Below are 12899 nucleotides of genomic sequence, written 5' to 3'. Positions count from 1 at the left end.
AAATCCTCGCCAGGCTCGTTGGTCCTTGTTCTTTACCAGATTCCAGTTCACTGTGACCTACTGTCCTGGTAGTAAGAACAGCAAAGCTGACGCTCTCTCCAGGAGACATGATCACCCACAGGCGGAGAACCAACCTGAATCCATCTTGCCACCATCCATCATCATCGCACCAATCACTTGGGATCTGATGGATGAAATCCAAAGAGAACAGAGCAATGAACCCAAACCACAAGGCTGTCCTGCTAACAAACATTATGTTCCTTCCAGGCTTCGACTCCGAGTCATGCAATGGGTCCACACGTCACTTTGCTCTGGGCATCCAGGTATCTCACGAACACTACACCTCACGCAAAATTCCTTCTGGTGGTCATCTATGGTTAAGGATATAACAAATTACATCAAGTCATGTTCAGTGTGTGCACAGTCTAAAACCCCTAAAGAACTTCCATCTGGTCTATTACAACCATTGCCCATACCTCAAAGACCTTGGTCACACCTTTCAGTAGACTTTGTCACTGACCTGCCCCCATCTAATGGGTTTACCACGATCCTAGTAATCATTGACCGCTTCTCTAAAGCTTGCAGACTCATTCCTTTAAAGGGTCTTCCCACAGCTATGGAAACCGCTCAAGCGATGTTCCACCACATCTTCAGGGTTTACGGTATCCCCGAGGATATTGTTTCTGACCGAGGAACCCAGTTCACGTCTCAGGTATGGAAAGCATTCTGCAAACAACTTGATATTAATGTCAGTCTAACTTCAGGCTACCATCCGGAATCCAACGGGCAAGTGGAGAGGCTGAACCAAGAGATCGGCAGATACCTCAGATCATACTGTCAGAGTTTCTACCATGGGCAGAGTATGCACAGAACTCATTGAGGCACTCATCCACTGGTCTTACACCGTTCCAGTGTGTCCTAGGATACCAACCCCCTATGTTCCCGTGGTCTGGAGAACCGTCCCTTGTACCTGCAGTCGATGACTGGATTCGCCGTAGCGAGAGGGTGTGGGACAGCGCTCACGTACGTCTACAAAGAGCTGTCAGGAATCAGGAGATTCAAGCCAATCGACGACGTCGCCCACATCCTCCCTACCAACCTGGACAAAGGGTCTGGCTCTCTACACGGGACCTCAAGCTACGGCTACCCAGCAGGAAGCTCAGCCCAAGGTACGTAGGCCCATTCAAGATCTTGAGACAGATTAATGCGGTCACTTATGAGTTAGAGCTTCCTGTTAATTATCGCATCTCTCCCTCCTTCCATGTTTCCCTCCTGAAACCGGTCCACCCGGATGCTGACCCCAACGTCGAGAATCGAGAGCCACCTCCACCGCTGGACATTGATGGAACCCCGGCATATGCGGTAAAGGAGTTGTTGGACTCCAGACGGAGAGGGGGTCAGCTCCAATACTTGGTGGACTGGGAGGGATACGGACCTGAAGAGAGATCCTGGGTAGCCGCTCACGACATTCTGGATCCATCGCTAATTGAGGAATTTCATCGAGCCAGACCCGATCGTCCAGCACCGCGACCACGGGGACGTCCACGTAGAGCGCCAGGAGTCGCTCCTGGGGGGGGGGATTCTGTAATGCCACGCCAGCAGAGGGAGCCCTCTCCCGAGTACTGACTGTATGCCGCTCCCTCTGCTTCACTGGTTACTTCCTGTTTGGTGGACATTTAAGCATGGCCTTGCTCCTTGTACTTCACGAAGTATTGCCAGCCTGTCTGCCTTACCGAGCGTTTTCCCATTGCTATTATTTTGCCTTATTGTGTATGATCATTGCCTGTTTCACCTGTTTTCTGCCTTTTGGATTGCCCACTGTTCTGTTGCCTGGATTGGACTGCCTTACTGTGTTTGTACCTCTGCCTGCTTCACGTTTACGATTATTTGCCTGCTGTTTTGGATTTGTTTGCTGTGGATACATTAAACACTGCACATGGATTCTAATGCCGCCTCAGCGTCCTTACAGTCCCACAGGTGAGGGATATTAACACATCCAGCATCATTTAAGATGACAGGTCAAAAGAGTATAGATTTGTGCTAGATCTGCTCTGACATCCATGTATTTTTCATGTTCTCTCTATATGGCTAGCATTGCCCGTGACCTGCATTTCATGGCTGACTTACCCCAAACACCAGAACCCAGCTCTGATATCTGCCTGTCTCTCCCTCTGGCACTGTGTTAATCCAGATTTATCAACAGTCTCACTCATCCGCCAGACAGACACATCAAATTTCAGCCATCCTGACAACAACAAAAAAAAACAGTACTAATAAGATTAGTCTATGTTATGGCATAAAAATGTATTTATTATTTAAATACAATCACCTTAAATTAGGCTCAACCTGCACAATTTATATATTAATTATACAAATGCTGTTTTGATGTGTCGACACAGATTAGATCTTTGTGTTTTATTTCAGACAGGGTCAGGGAAGACGTATACGATGGGCACAGGCTTTGACATGGCCATACTGGACGAGGAGCTGGGCATTATCCCGCGGGCGGTCAGTCACCTCTTTAAAGGCATCGAGCAAAGACGCCAGGCGGCTGCAGATCAGGGCCGACCCGTCCCTGAATTCAAGATCAGTGCACAGTTTCTAGAGGTATAGTGCTTGTGGATGATGCTTCACTAGTTCATTTTAATGATCTCTTTGTGTTACAGATAATCCTCTCTAACTGCCATTGGTCAGAAAAAAAATTCTGCCTTAACTCATGCCATTGGTATTAAATACAGTATCTCACAGAAATGAGTACACCCCTCACATTTTTGTAAATATTTTATTATATCTTTTCATGTGACAACACTGAAGAAATGACACTTTTCTACAATGTAAAGTAGTGAGTGTACAGCTTGTATAACAGTGTAAATTTGCTGTCCCCTCAAAATAACTCAACACACAGCCATTAATGTCTAAACCGCTGGCCACAAAAGTGAGTACACCCCTAAGTGAAAATGTCCAAATTGGGCCCAAAGTGTCAATATTTTGTGTGGCCACCATTATTTTCCAGCACTGCCTTAACCCTCTTGGGCATGGAGTTTACCAGAGCTTCACAGGTTGCCACTGGAGTCCTCTTTCACTCCTCCATGACGACATCACGGAGCTGGTGGATGTTAGAGACCTTGCGCTCCTCCACCTTCCGTTTGAGGATGCCCCACAGATGCTCAATAGGGTTTAGGTACCCTCAGCTTCAGTGGTCGTCTTGGAGGTGTGTTTGGGGTCATACTGCCCTGCGACCCAGTCTCCGAAGGGAGGGGATCATACTCTACTTCAGTATGTCACAGTACATGTTGGCATTCATGGCTCCCTCAATAAACTGTAGCTCCCCAATGCCGGCAGCACTCATGCAGCCCCAGACCATGACACTCCCACCACCATGCTTGACTGTAGGCAAGACACACTTGTCTTTGTACTCCTCACCTGGTTGCCGCCACACACGCTTGACACCACCTGATCCAAATAAGTTTATCTTGGTCTCATTAGACCACATGACATGGTTCCAGTAATCCATGTCCTTCAGCAAACTGTTTGCGGGCTTTCTTGTGCATCATCTTTAGAAGAGGCTTCCTTCTGGGACGACAGCCATGCAGACCAATTTGATGCAGTGTGCGGCGTATGGTCTGAGCACTGACAGGCTGACCCTCCACCCCTTCAACCTCTGCAGCAATGCTGGCAGCACTCATACGTCTATTTCCCAAACACAAGCTCTGGATATGACGCTGAGCACGTGCACTCAACTTCTTTGGTCGACCATGGCGAGGCCTGTTCTGAGTGGAACCTGCCCTAAACCGCTGTGCTGCAGCTCAGTTTCAAGGTCTTGGCAATCTTCTTATAGCCTACGCCATCTTTATGTAGAGCAACAATTCTTTTTTTCAGATCCTCAGAGAGTTCTTTGCCATTAGGTGCCATGTTGAACTTCCAGGGACCAGGATGAGAGAGTGAGAGCGATAACACCAAATTTAACATACCTGCTCCCCATTCACACCTGAGACCTTGTAACACTAACGAGTCACATGACACCGGGGAGAGAAAATGGCTAATTGGACCCAATTTGGACATTTTTACTTAGGAAGAAATAATAATGAAAAAAAAAAAAAAAAAACTGTAGAAACAATAATAAAAAAAACTAAAAAAAAATAATAAAAATAACAAAAGCACATAACAAATTTAATAAAATTAAAATAAAAACTAAAAATATAAAAATAAAAGTTAATTAATATTAATTAATACCATAGGGCTGGGATGATACACCTATCTCTTGATTCGATACTATCATGATACTTAGGTGCTGATGATATCAGATGATATCATGATATATATTGCGATTTTTAAGAATTGCGATTCCATATTGCAATGTTTTCGTTTTTTTTTTTTTCTGTTGTTTTTTTTTAACACTAGACCACGGGGAAAAGTTGAACCATACACTTGTTCAGACTGTACATGGTGTATAAAATGAGTCATATTTACAAAAACAATGACAAACACATTTTTTTTAACAGTCATTTGTCGCCACCTAGTGGCGAAACAATGTAAATGATACAGTCGTTATTTGAAGCGCTGTTTTCAAAAGGTCAAACTATTTTGATCGCTATTACAGACATCATTGTTTATATTTGAATTATAAACTTTTATCCCAGTACTCAGTGTTGGCTGGCTCCTGCGTCAGCATCACACGCATGCGTCGTGCTGCTCACGTGTACAGCGTCGGCCAATACTGAGGCGGCGTTCTGACTTAAAACCCAGAAGCCTGCACTTTTTGTTTTGTTTTTGCGCACAAAAAGTATTCTTGTCGCTTCATAACATTAAGGTTGAACCACTCTAGGCATGTCGACTATTTTGACCATGTCTTCACTACTTTTCTGGACCTTACGAATGTCTTACGGGTTCGGAACAACATGAGGGTGAGTAATTAATGAATTTTCTTTTTTGGGTGAACTAGCCCGTTAAGCATGTGCGAATTACCTGAAGATGTGCATCTCTCAGCGTCTCTACTACTTGCGAAACTGTAAGTTTATCTTCATCAAGAACAGCATTGTTATTACCTCGCTAGCAAGAAATGTCATGTAGCTGTAGGACGTTAATCTATTTTACTGATAAAATTGTCAGAGCAACACTGACAACACGTTTCGGCGCGAGTGTGTGTCCGTACTGTATGTGTGTGCATTTGAGTGGGAGAGAGAGCAGGAGAAAGAGAGTATGTCCTTTCCGTACATAATAAAATGCAATTTTGTGGCATGGAACTTGGAAACATGGAAATAATTTGCCGTTTTTATCCTATTGTTTACTATATGTATCTGCTTGGTCAGTGTCGTTGTGAGTTTTGGTTCTTTTGCAGTTGTAGGCTGTAAGGACATTATATAACTGAAATCATTTGGCAAAGTATAACTGTAACTGTAATGGAATATGGACTGTGGAATATGGAACTGTAATGCGGTCAAGACCTGCCTGGAACTACTTTAGCCATCTGTTTCCCTGAAAATAATTGCACACCTTAGAACGTTCATCAACCAATCAGATTGAAGCATTCAACAGACCCATAGTATAATAGTATATAAATACTAAAATATCAGACTGTTCATTATTGCTTGATCTATATTCTCTCTCCATGTGTATCTTCAGCTGTATAATGAGGAGGTGTTGGATCTTTTTGACACCACACGTGACATGGAGATGAGAAAGCAGAAATCTCACATTAAAATCCACGAGGATGCCACTGGCAGCATCTACACTGTAGGCGTGACAACACGCACCGTCTCCTCAGAGGCAGAAGTGAGTGTCATTGATTTTTTTTTTTTTTTTTTTTTTTCTGAGATATTGTGTCCATATATTATACATAAAATTACTATACTGACTAAAGTATACCATTGTGCTCACTTGTGTTGTAGATGATGCAGTGTCTGAAGCTGGGCGCTCTCTCCCGCACCACTGCAAGCACTCAGATGAATGTACAGAGCTCTCGATCTCACGCCATCTTCACCATTCACATCTGCCAAGTGCGTGTTTGTGCACCTGCAGAAAACGTAAGTATCCCCTTGAGTTATTGGGGTCTGTAGGATTGGATGTTGAAAAAGTTAATCACATGTAACTAGGGGGGGGGGGGGGGGGGGGGGGGGGGGGGGGGGGGGTGGGGGGGGGGGGGGGGGGGGGGGGGGGGGGGGGGGGGGGGGGGGGGGGGGGGGGGGGGGGGATGATAGCATCTGCCAAAAGAACCGGTAAACAAAGTCAGTAAGCTAGTAAAGAAAGAGAATGAGGTTTGGTTTGGTTTAGTTTACTTGCACAAATATAAAATATATACAATAAAAACAAAAGTACAATCCATATACTGTGCAGGGAGAGGCAAAAAACCAAAAGGGCTTATTTAAAGCCTCTACCTAAACAACAAAAAAAACTAAATGTGAAATTAAAGAAAGAAAAAAAAAACCTAAATTATAAATATATAAATGTATATAACTGCAAACAAGTTACTTACAGCATGTGTATATAATAATAATAATAATAATAATAATGATATACTCTAATAACAAACCATATAGGGTGCATGAAACATCAACAAACAAAAAAGCACATGCATTTGTGCTCAGATACTGGCTTCTCAGAGCTGTCAAAATATAAGTCATACTTCCGACACTTGGCCAAACAGAAAAAAATGCAGATAAATTAAAAACGAATTAAAAATATATTGGCTGATTGGCCAAATCCGCCAATATATTGGTCTTGGCGATGTATCAGTTGAACACTACTGTACTTGAATGGGGGAAGAACAAAATCCAAACGTTTTCAGCAAAATTACGTTCCAGTAACATGTCAAATCAACAATAAAAATGTAAAATGTATCATAAATTGTGCTTCTTCATGCAAAAAAAAAATATATATATTATTCAATTCAGTTAATGTGTAATCGTATTCTAGAGCAAAAATATCAGGCTCTTATAACTAAAGGGCTTACATTCCCACAGCTGCCATATTATTAGGAAAATGCCATTTTTGAATACCTTCCATCTACAGTCTATGTTGATGTCTTAATTCAATTTTCATGCATGTTGTTTTTTTTGTTTTGTTTTTGTCCAGCCCCCAGAGCAGGACAATGAGACAGACAATCGACTGGCCAACAGCTCGTCTGAGATGGAAGAGTTTGAAACGCTCACAGCCAAGTTTCACTTTGTGGATCTGGCTGGATCAGAGAGACTCAAGAGGACGGGGGCCACGGGGGACCGAGCCAAAGAGGGCATCTCAATTAACTGTGGATTGGTCAGAACGAGTAATATTACTAAATAATAACACATAATAAAAGCAAATCTTCCACAGATCTCTTCAGGCTAGAAATATTTAATATAAGAAGAACCATAACAGAACCTGTAATATTTTTCTCTGCTCTTTCCTTGCTGTGATGTAGCTGGCGTTGGGGAATGTCATCAGTGCGTTAGGAGACAGAAGCAAACGATCAACGCATGTGCCTTACCGAGACTCCAAACTCACTCGCCTTCTGCAGGATTCACTGGGTGGAAACAGGTCTGTGTGAAATTTTCTGAAAAAATTTAATTAAATTCTGTCAATTTTTCCTCACCTTAATTTTGAATGCTGTTTGTGTGTGTGTGTGTGTGTGTGTGTGTTTGTGTGTGTGTTAAAACACTGAGAATAATTTTGAAGAATTTTGGTCATTTGTAGTGAACAAATGTCTGTCAAGCTCTAAAAAGCATAAACACCGTATGCACTAGTCCGTATGCACTATATGCACCGTGGTATATTCCAGATATACTAAAGTCATACAACAGCTTTGTGTGATAAGCAGACTGAAATTGAAGGATAAATCATTGATAATCTCGCCTGCGGATGTTGCTTTTAAAATCAAATATGTAGCCTTTCAAAAGAACATAATGTCAGAACCTGAAAAATGGCACCATATTTGATTTCAGTGAATATTTCAATACATCGCTCAATAAAAACTTAAATGTAGTCAATTTTAGTCAAAGCCATCATATGATTTCAGAAGACTTGAAATGTAGTACATAGTCATATTTTAAATCTTCACTTTCTTTATCTAAAGAATAGTCAGCTTCATTTAAAATTCTTCATACACTGATAAGCCCTTTGGTTTGCTCTGATTCACAGTATTCCTCATGAACAGCACACAAATTTGAAATAACAGTATAATAACAAGATAATAACAGAATTATAACATGATAATGGCAATTTTCATCAACATCAAAGCATTTACAACAACTTATTTTAAAGGACTTCAGAATTGATCCATGTCCAGGTTATATCCTTTATTTGGCACTGTAGCATTAGGCAGTATGAGTCAATAAATAAAGCTGGACATTTTCTCTGGTCTCTCAGTCGAACAGTGATGATCGCCTGCATCAGCCCATCAGATCAGGACTTCATGGAAACACTGAACACACTGAAGTATGCCAATAGAGCACGCAACATCAAGAACAAGGTGATGGTGAACCAAGACAAGGCCAGCCAGCAGATCAGTGCACTCAGGACGGAGATTGCCCGACTGCAGATGGAGCTCATGGAGTACAGAACGGTGAGATTACGCTATCGACTAAAAGAGTGGTTCTGATAGGAAGGAGATGTTAGGCTGGAGAATGTTCTACGTGAGTTGGACTTCAATTCTGACATGTTGTCTTCAGAGTATTCTCAAAATAAAGGTAGTTAATGGGTAATGGTTCAAGATCTGACCTACTAACACAGAGTTTGCAGGTAGGGGTGACCCAAATAGTGTAGAATTATTGATATTGGACTGTCAGAGGTATATCACACTCAAAAAATGGTTTCCAAATTAACAAGCAATCTGATTGGCTGGCTTCTGTGTAATTCCTGTAATTCCTTGTAATTCCTAATTCCTAATTTTTGTGGATTTTTTTTTCAGGGTTCTTTTGATGGATAGAAATTCCAAAGAACAGCATTTAATTGAAAAAGAAATATTAAGAAGCAAATGTATTGTTTGTGTGGATGTTTGGTAAATGAGGTAAAACTGTGTCTGTTTCTCAGGGGAAGCGTATGGTTGGAGAGGATGGGCTGGAAAGCATCAATGACATGTTCCATGAGAACTCGATGTTACAGATAGAGAACAATAATCTGCGCATGCGCGTGAAGGCCATGCAGGAAGCCATCGATGCTCAGGGCGCTCGCCTCACGCAGCTGCTCAGTGAACAGGCCAATCAGGTGCTCTCCAGAGCAGGTACATCAATATATCAGTGCTGCTCATGGGAAATACTGTCAGTTGACATCAGTCAATGGACTTTGGAAGATGTTTGATAGATGTTGACAGAATATTGACTTTTTTTTCAGGTGAAGGCAGTGAGGAGATTGGAAATATGATTCAGAATTACATCAAGGAAATTGAGGATCTGAGGTAAAACAACCTTTGAAGAAATATTTGTCTGATACAATAGCTGTTTTTTTTTGTTTTTTTTGTTTTTTCTGATGTCCTGTATGAGGCTGATATTATAAATCTATACTGTGTTTGCTTATGTTTTTCACACTTAATAATGTAGAATAGAGTACAACAGTCGGGATCCGGAAGTAAAAACTCAATTCATTTTCTCTATAGGGATTTTGAACGATAACTTATAAACCTTTAAAGACGGACCTACTGTGAGCTACAAGGTTGTCACTTGATGGTATTTTCTTCTGCTGAAGCCATCAGTCTGCATTATTTCAGCTTATTTTTAAAATAATTGTGTTTAACAGTGGAATTTGTGATGGAAAAATTACATTACCCATGATGCTGTACAGAACATTCCACCAATCAGAGTAAAAAAATGCAACACTTGCCAAAAGAGCTCTTTAGCTCCGCCCGCATGTATATATTGTTTTTTATATATACTTAACATTTTTAAAAATGAATAGTTTCGCCATCATTTTTTTTTTTTTTTTTTTTTGCTGTTGCAATGCTTAATGGGATTGTAGCTCTTTCCCTCGCTAAAGACATTAAAGGGGTAGTTCACCCAAAAATGAAAATGATCCCATAATTTACTCACCCTCAAGCCATCCTAAGTCTATATGACTTTTTTCTTTCAGCCAAACACAATCGGAGTTATATTTAAAAAATATCCTGGCTCTTCCAAGCTTAATAATGGGAGTGAATGGTGCTAGAGATTTTGAAACCCAAAAAAGCACATCTATCGATCATAAAAGTAATCCATACGGCTCCAGGGGGTTAATAACGGCCTTCAGAAGCAAAGCAATGCGTTTTTGTAGCAAAAATGGCTTCCCACAACTGCTGTACGCATTGAGTTACGTCGGAAGAGTGACCTCTGACCTGACACGTGACGTAGGATGTAGAAGTAGCATAAGCTTAGACGTCTCTCGCGGTTCAAACAAATAGGGCTGGGCAACAAACTCAAGCTCCTCTTCTCTTATATTGAAATCCTCTGACATTTCTCTTCAAAAATTCTCGTTTTAGACTTCTAATTCATGACCGGTGTTTTGTTTTGCTCTATCCTCTGCACGTCCGCCAGTACGTAATGTGACAGGTCAGAAGTCAGGTCACTCTTTCGCCAGAACTCAATGCATACAGCGTTTGCCGGAAGCTAGTTATTATTTAATATTATAAGTATGGATATATGTCTTACAAAAACCCATTGCTTCGCTTCAGAAGCGATGAGTGGATGAATGCATTTTTTGGGGCTTCAAAATCTCAGGTACCATTCACTCCCATTATAAAGCTTGGAAGAGCCAGGATATTTTTTAATAGAACTCTGACTGTGTTTTTTTTTGTTTTATAAAATAAGTATTCTACATTTCTGTGTGTATTTCAGAGCCAAACTTCTGGAGAGCGAAGCAGTGAATGAAAACCTGAGGAGAAACCTCACGCGAGCAGCCAGCCGTCCTCAGTTCTACGGAACTTCTGGAACATTCTCTCCTGCCCTGCTGGGGGCCGACCCAAGTCAGGAGACCACCGACATCATCGAGATTGCCAAGAAAGATCTGGAGAAACTAAAGAGGAAGGAGAAGAAGAAAAAAAAGAGGTAATAAAAGGGTGAAAGTGATCTTAGTGTGAGGTGGTATCTGGAGGGGCTGTTGCCATGGTAACTGGCTCAGAGTGAGTGTGTTATGAATAATTGCCCCTCATCTCTAGCTGAGTGAAACAGAAGCATTGTGGGATTTGTCTGGTTTCATGGTGAGCTGTATTGTTCTTTCAGCGGTGTAATTACTACGTCAGGCATTATCGTAAAGACTGTAATCAGGGTTCTTTTACCACACCTGCTAACGGCAGATAGAAAAACTGTTGTTGCTGTTGTTGTTTTGCATGAGCTCCTATGAGGAAAAATCTTTTTTTTTATTAGAATGATTTCTGAAGGATCATGTGACACTTTTTGACTGGATTAATGATGCTGAAACACTGAACAAAATAAACCTAGAGAGATATTATATCAGCCACAATAATATCAAGGATATGATGCGTTCTTATCCACAATGAACGTTTGCATGTAATCAACAACGTCTTTACTAATGTCTGTACCGTACCCTCTCTATCTGTCTCTCTCTGTGCTCCTCGTTTCTTCTCTTTAACCCTTCACCTCTGACCTCTGACTGCTGAAGACTCCAGCAGCTGCTGGGCGACAAGAAAGAGGAGGATGAGGAGGAAGAGGTGGAGGAAGACAGGTTTGTCCCTGTGTCTCTCTTTCCCCTCTATAATTAACCATAACCCCCTGTGTTTCGTCTCTGCTTGAAACCTTTGAATTCTGATTGTCTTTCAGGCAGGTAGTTTCCAGCCTTGGAGAACAGCCCAGAAAATGTTTATACTTCATTCATGTGCTTTAAAGTGTATTTGGGTTAAAAAAAAAAAAAAAAAAAAATAGTAGTAGTAATGGGTGAATCTCACGTAACCCGTTAAGAGCATGTCCAGGTGACATTTCAACAACATTTCCATGACATTTACTTAATTCTTTCACCATAATCTCTAAATCAAGAATTTAGTTTTTATGACCATTTTTCTCCCTCTTACAACAATTTTAGTATTATTTATATGGTATTATAGTATTTAGCTTATTTATATATTTTTCAGTTTTCATTTTAATTTTGGTTTTAGCAATTTTGGTTTAATATGCTTTTGACATTTTTATTAGTTTTTAATATTTCTATTTAGCTTCAATTTAGTTTTAAGTTTTAATAATTTTAGTACTTCAACTTAAAGGGATAGTTCATCCAAAAATGAAAATTCTGTCATGATTTACTCACCCTCATGTTGTTCCAAACCTGTATGAGTTTCTTTCTTCTGCTGAACACACAAGAAGATATTTTGAAGAATGTCTGTAAACAAACAGTTGATTGACCCCATTGACTTCCATAGTATGGAAAAAAATACTATGGAAGTCAATGGTGCCCATCAACTGTTTGGTTACCGACATTCTTCAAAATATCTTCTTTTTTGGGTGAACTATCCCTTTAAGGCAAGCTTACACTACATGACTTTTGGCTGGATTTTGCTGTTGCAGACAGATTTCCAAGGTCTGCGACAAAACCCTCGGTTCGTGGCCAAATCAGTGCCCATTGTGGTCGCCGATGAGCAGGTCATTGACGTGATCTGAGCCTTTTTCCGGCAGTCACAGATGCTACAATATTTTCACACCTGTTTGATATTATCATCATGTGATCTTGTATTGTGTGAGATGCAATGACAAGGTAGAACTAATCCAGCTAATCACAGTGCATATGGTATAAACAAAAATCTCATAATTTCTCGCATAAATTTATGTAAGAAATTTTTTTTCCATTGTTGGTTAGGACTGTTGCGCGCTGCTATAACAAGACGATGACAAGAAACCTTGTTGTGTAGTGTGAGCACCAATCACGATTCAGGTAGTCTTACAGTCCTGTAGCGTGAGCTTGCCCTTAAACTCAGTTTTGAAAGTTTAAGTTTTCATTTAATATCTTTATTT

At 40.9% G+C, this 12899-nt stretch overlaps 1 protein-coding gene across 1 annotated transcript in view; it reads left to right on the top strand.

Moving 5' to 3' along the window:
• The window catches only part of kif21a (kinesin family member 21A), a 71651-nt gene that overhangs the window by 25001 nt on the left and 33751 nt on the right, over positions 1-12899 (top strand). The window contains exons 3-12 of the mRNA XM_051884540.1: positions 2425-2607; positions 5623-5772; positions 5889-6023; positions 7072-7251; positions 7397-7512; positions 8341-8536; positions 9004-9193; positions 9304-9367; positions 10776-10985; positions 11560-11622. Coding sequence (XP_051740500.1) covers positions 2425-2607; positions 5623-5772; positions 5889-6023; positions 7072-7251; positions 7397-7512; positions 8341-8536; positions 9004-9193; positions 9304-9367; positions 10776-10985; positions 11560-11622 — 1487 coding nt within the window. The remainder of the gene's footprint in view (positions 1-2424; positions 2608-5622; positions 5773-5888; positions 6024-7071; positions 7252-7396; positions 7513-8340; positions 8537-9003; positions 9194-9303; positions 9368-10775; positions 10986-11559; positions 11623-12899) is intronic.

Source organism: Ctenopharyngodon idella, chromosome 24 (assembly GCF_019924925.1).
Source record: "Ctenopharyngodon idella isolate HZGC_01 chromosome 24, HZGC01, whole genome shotgun sequence".
Lineage (NCBI taxonomy): Eukaryota > Metazoa > Chordata > Actinopteri > Cypriniformes > Xenocyprididae > Ctenopharyngodon > Ctenopharyngodon idella.
This window is presented reverse-complemented; position numbering and strand designations above follow the sequence as displayed.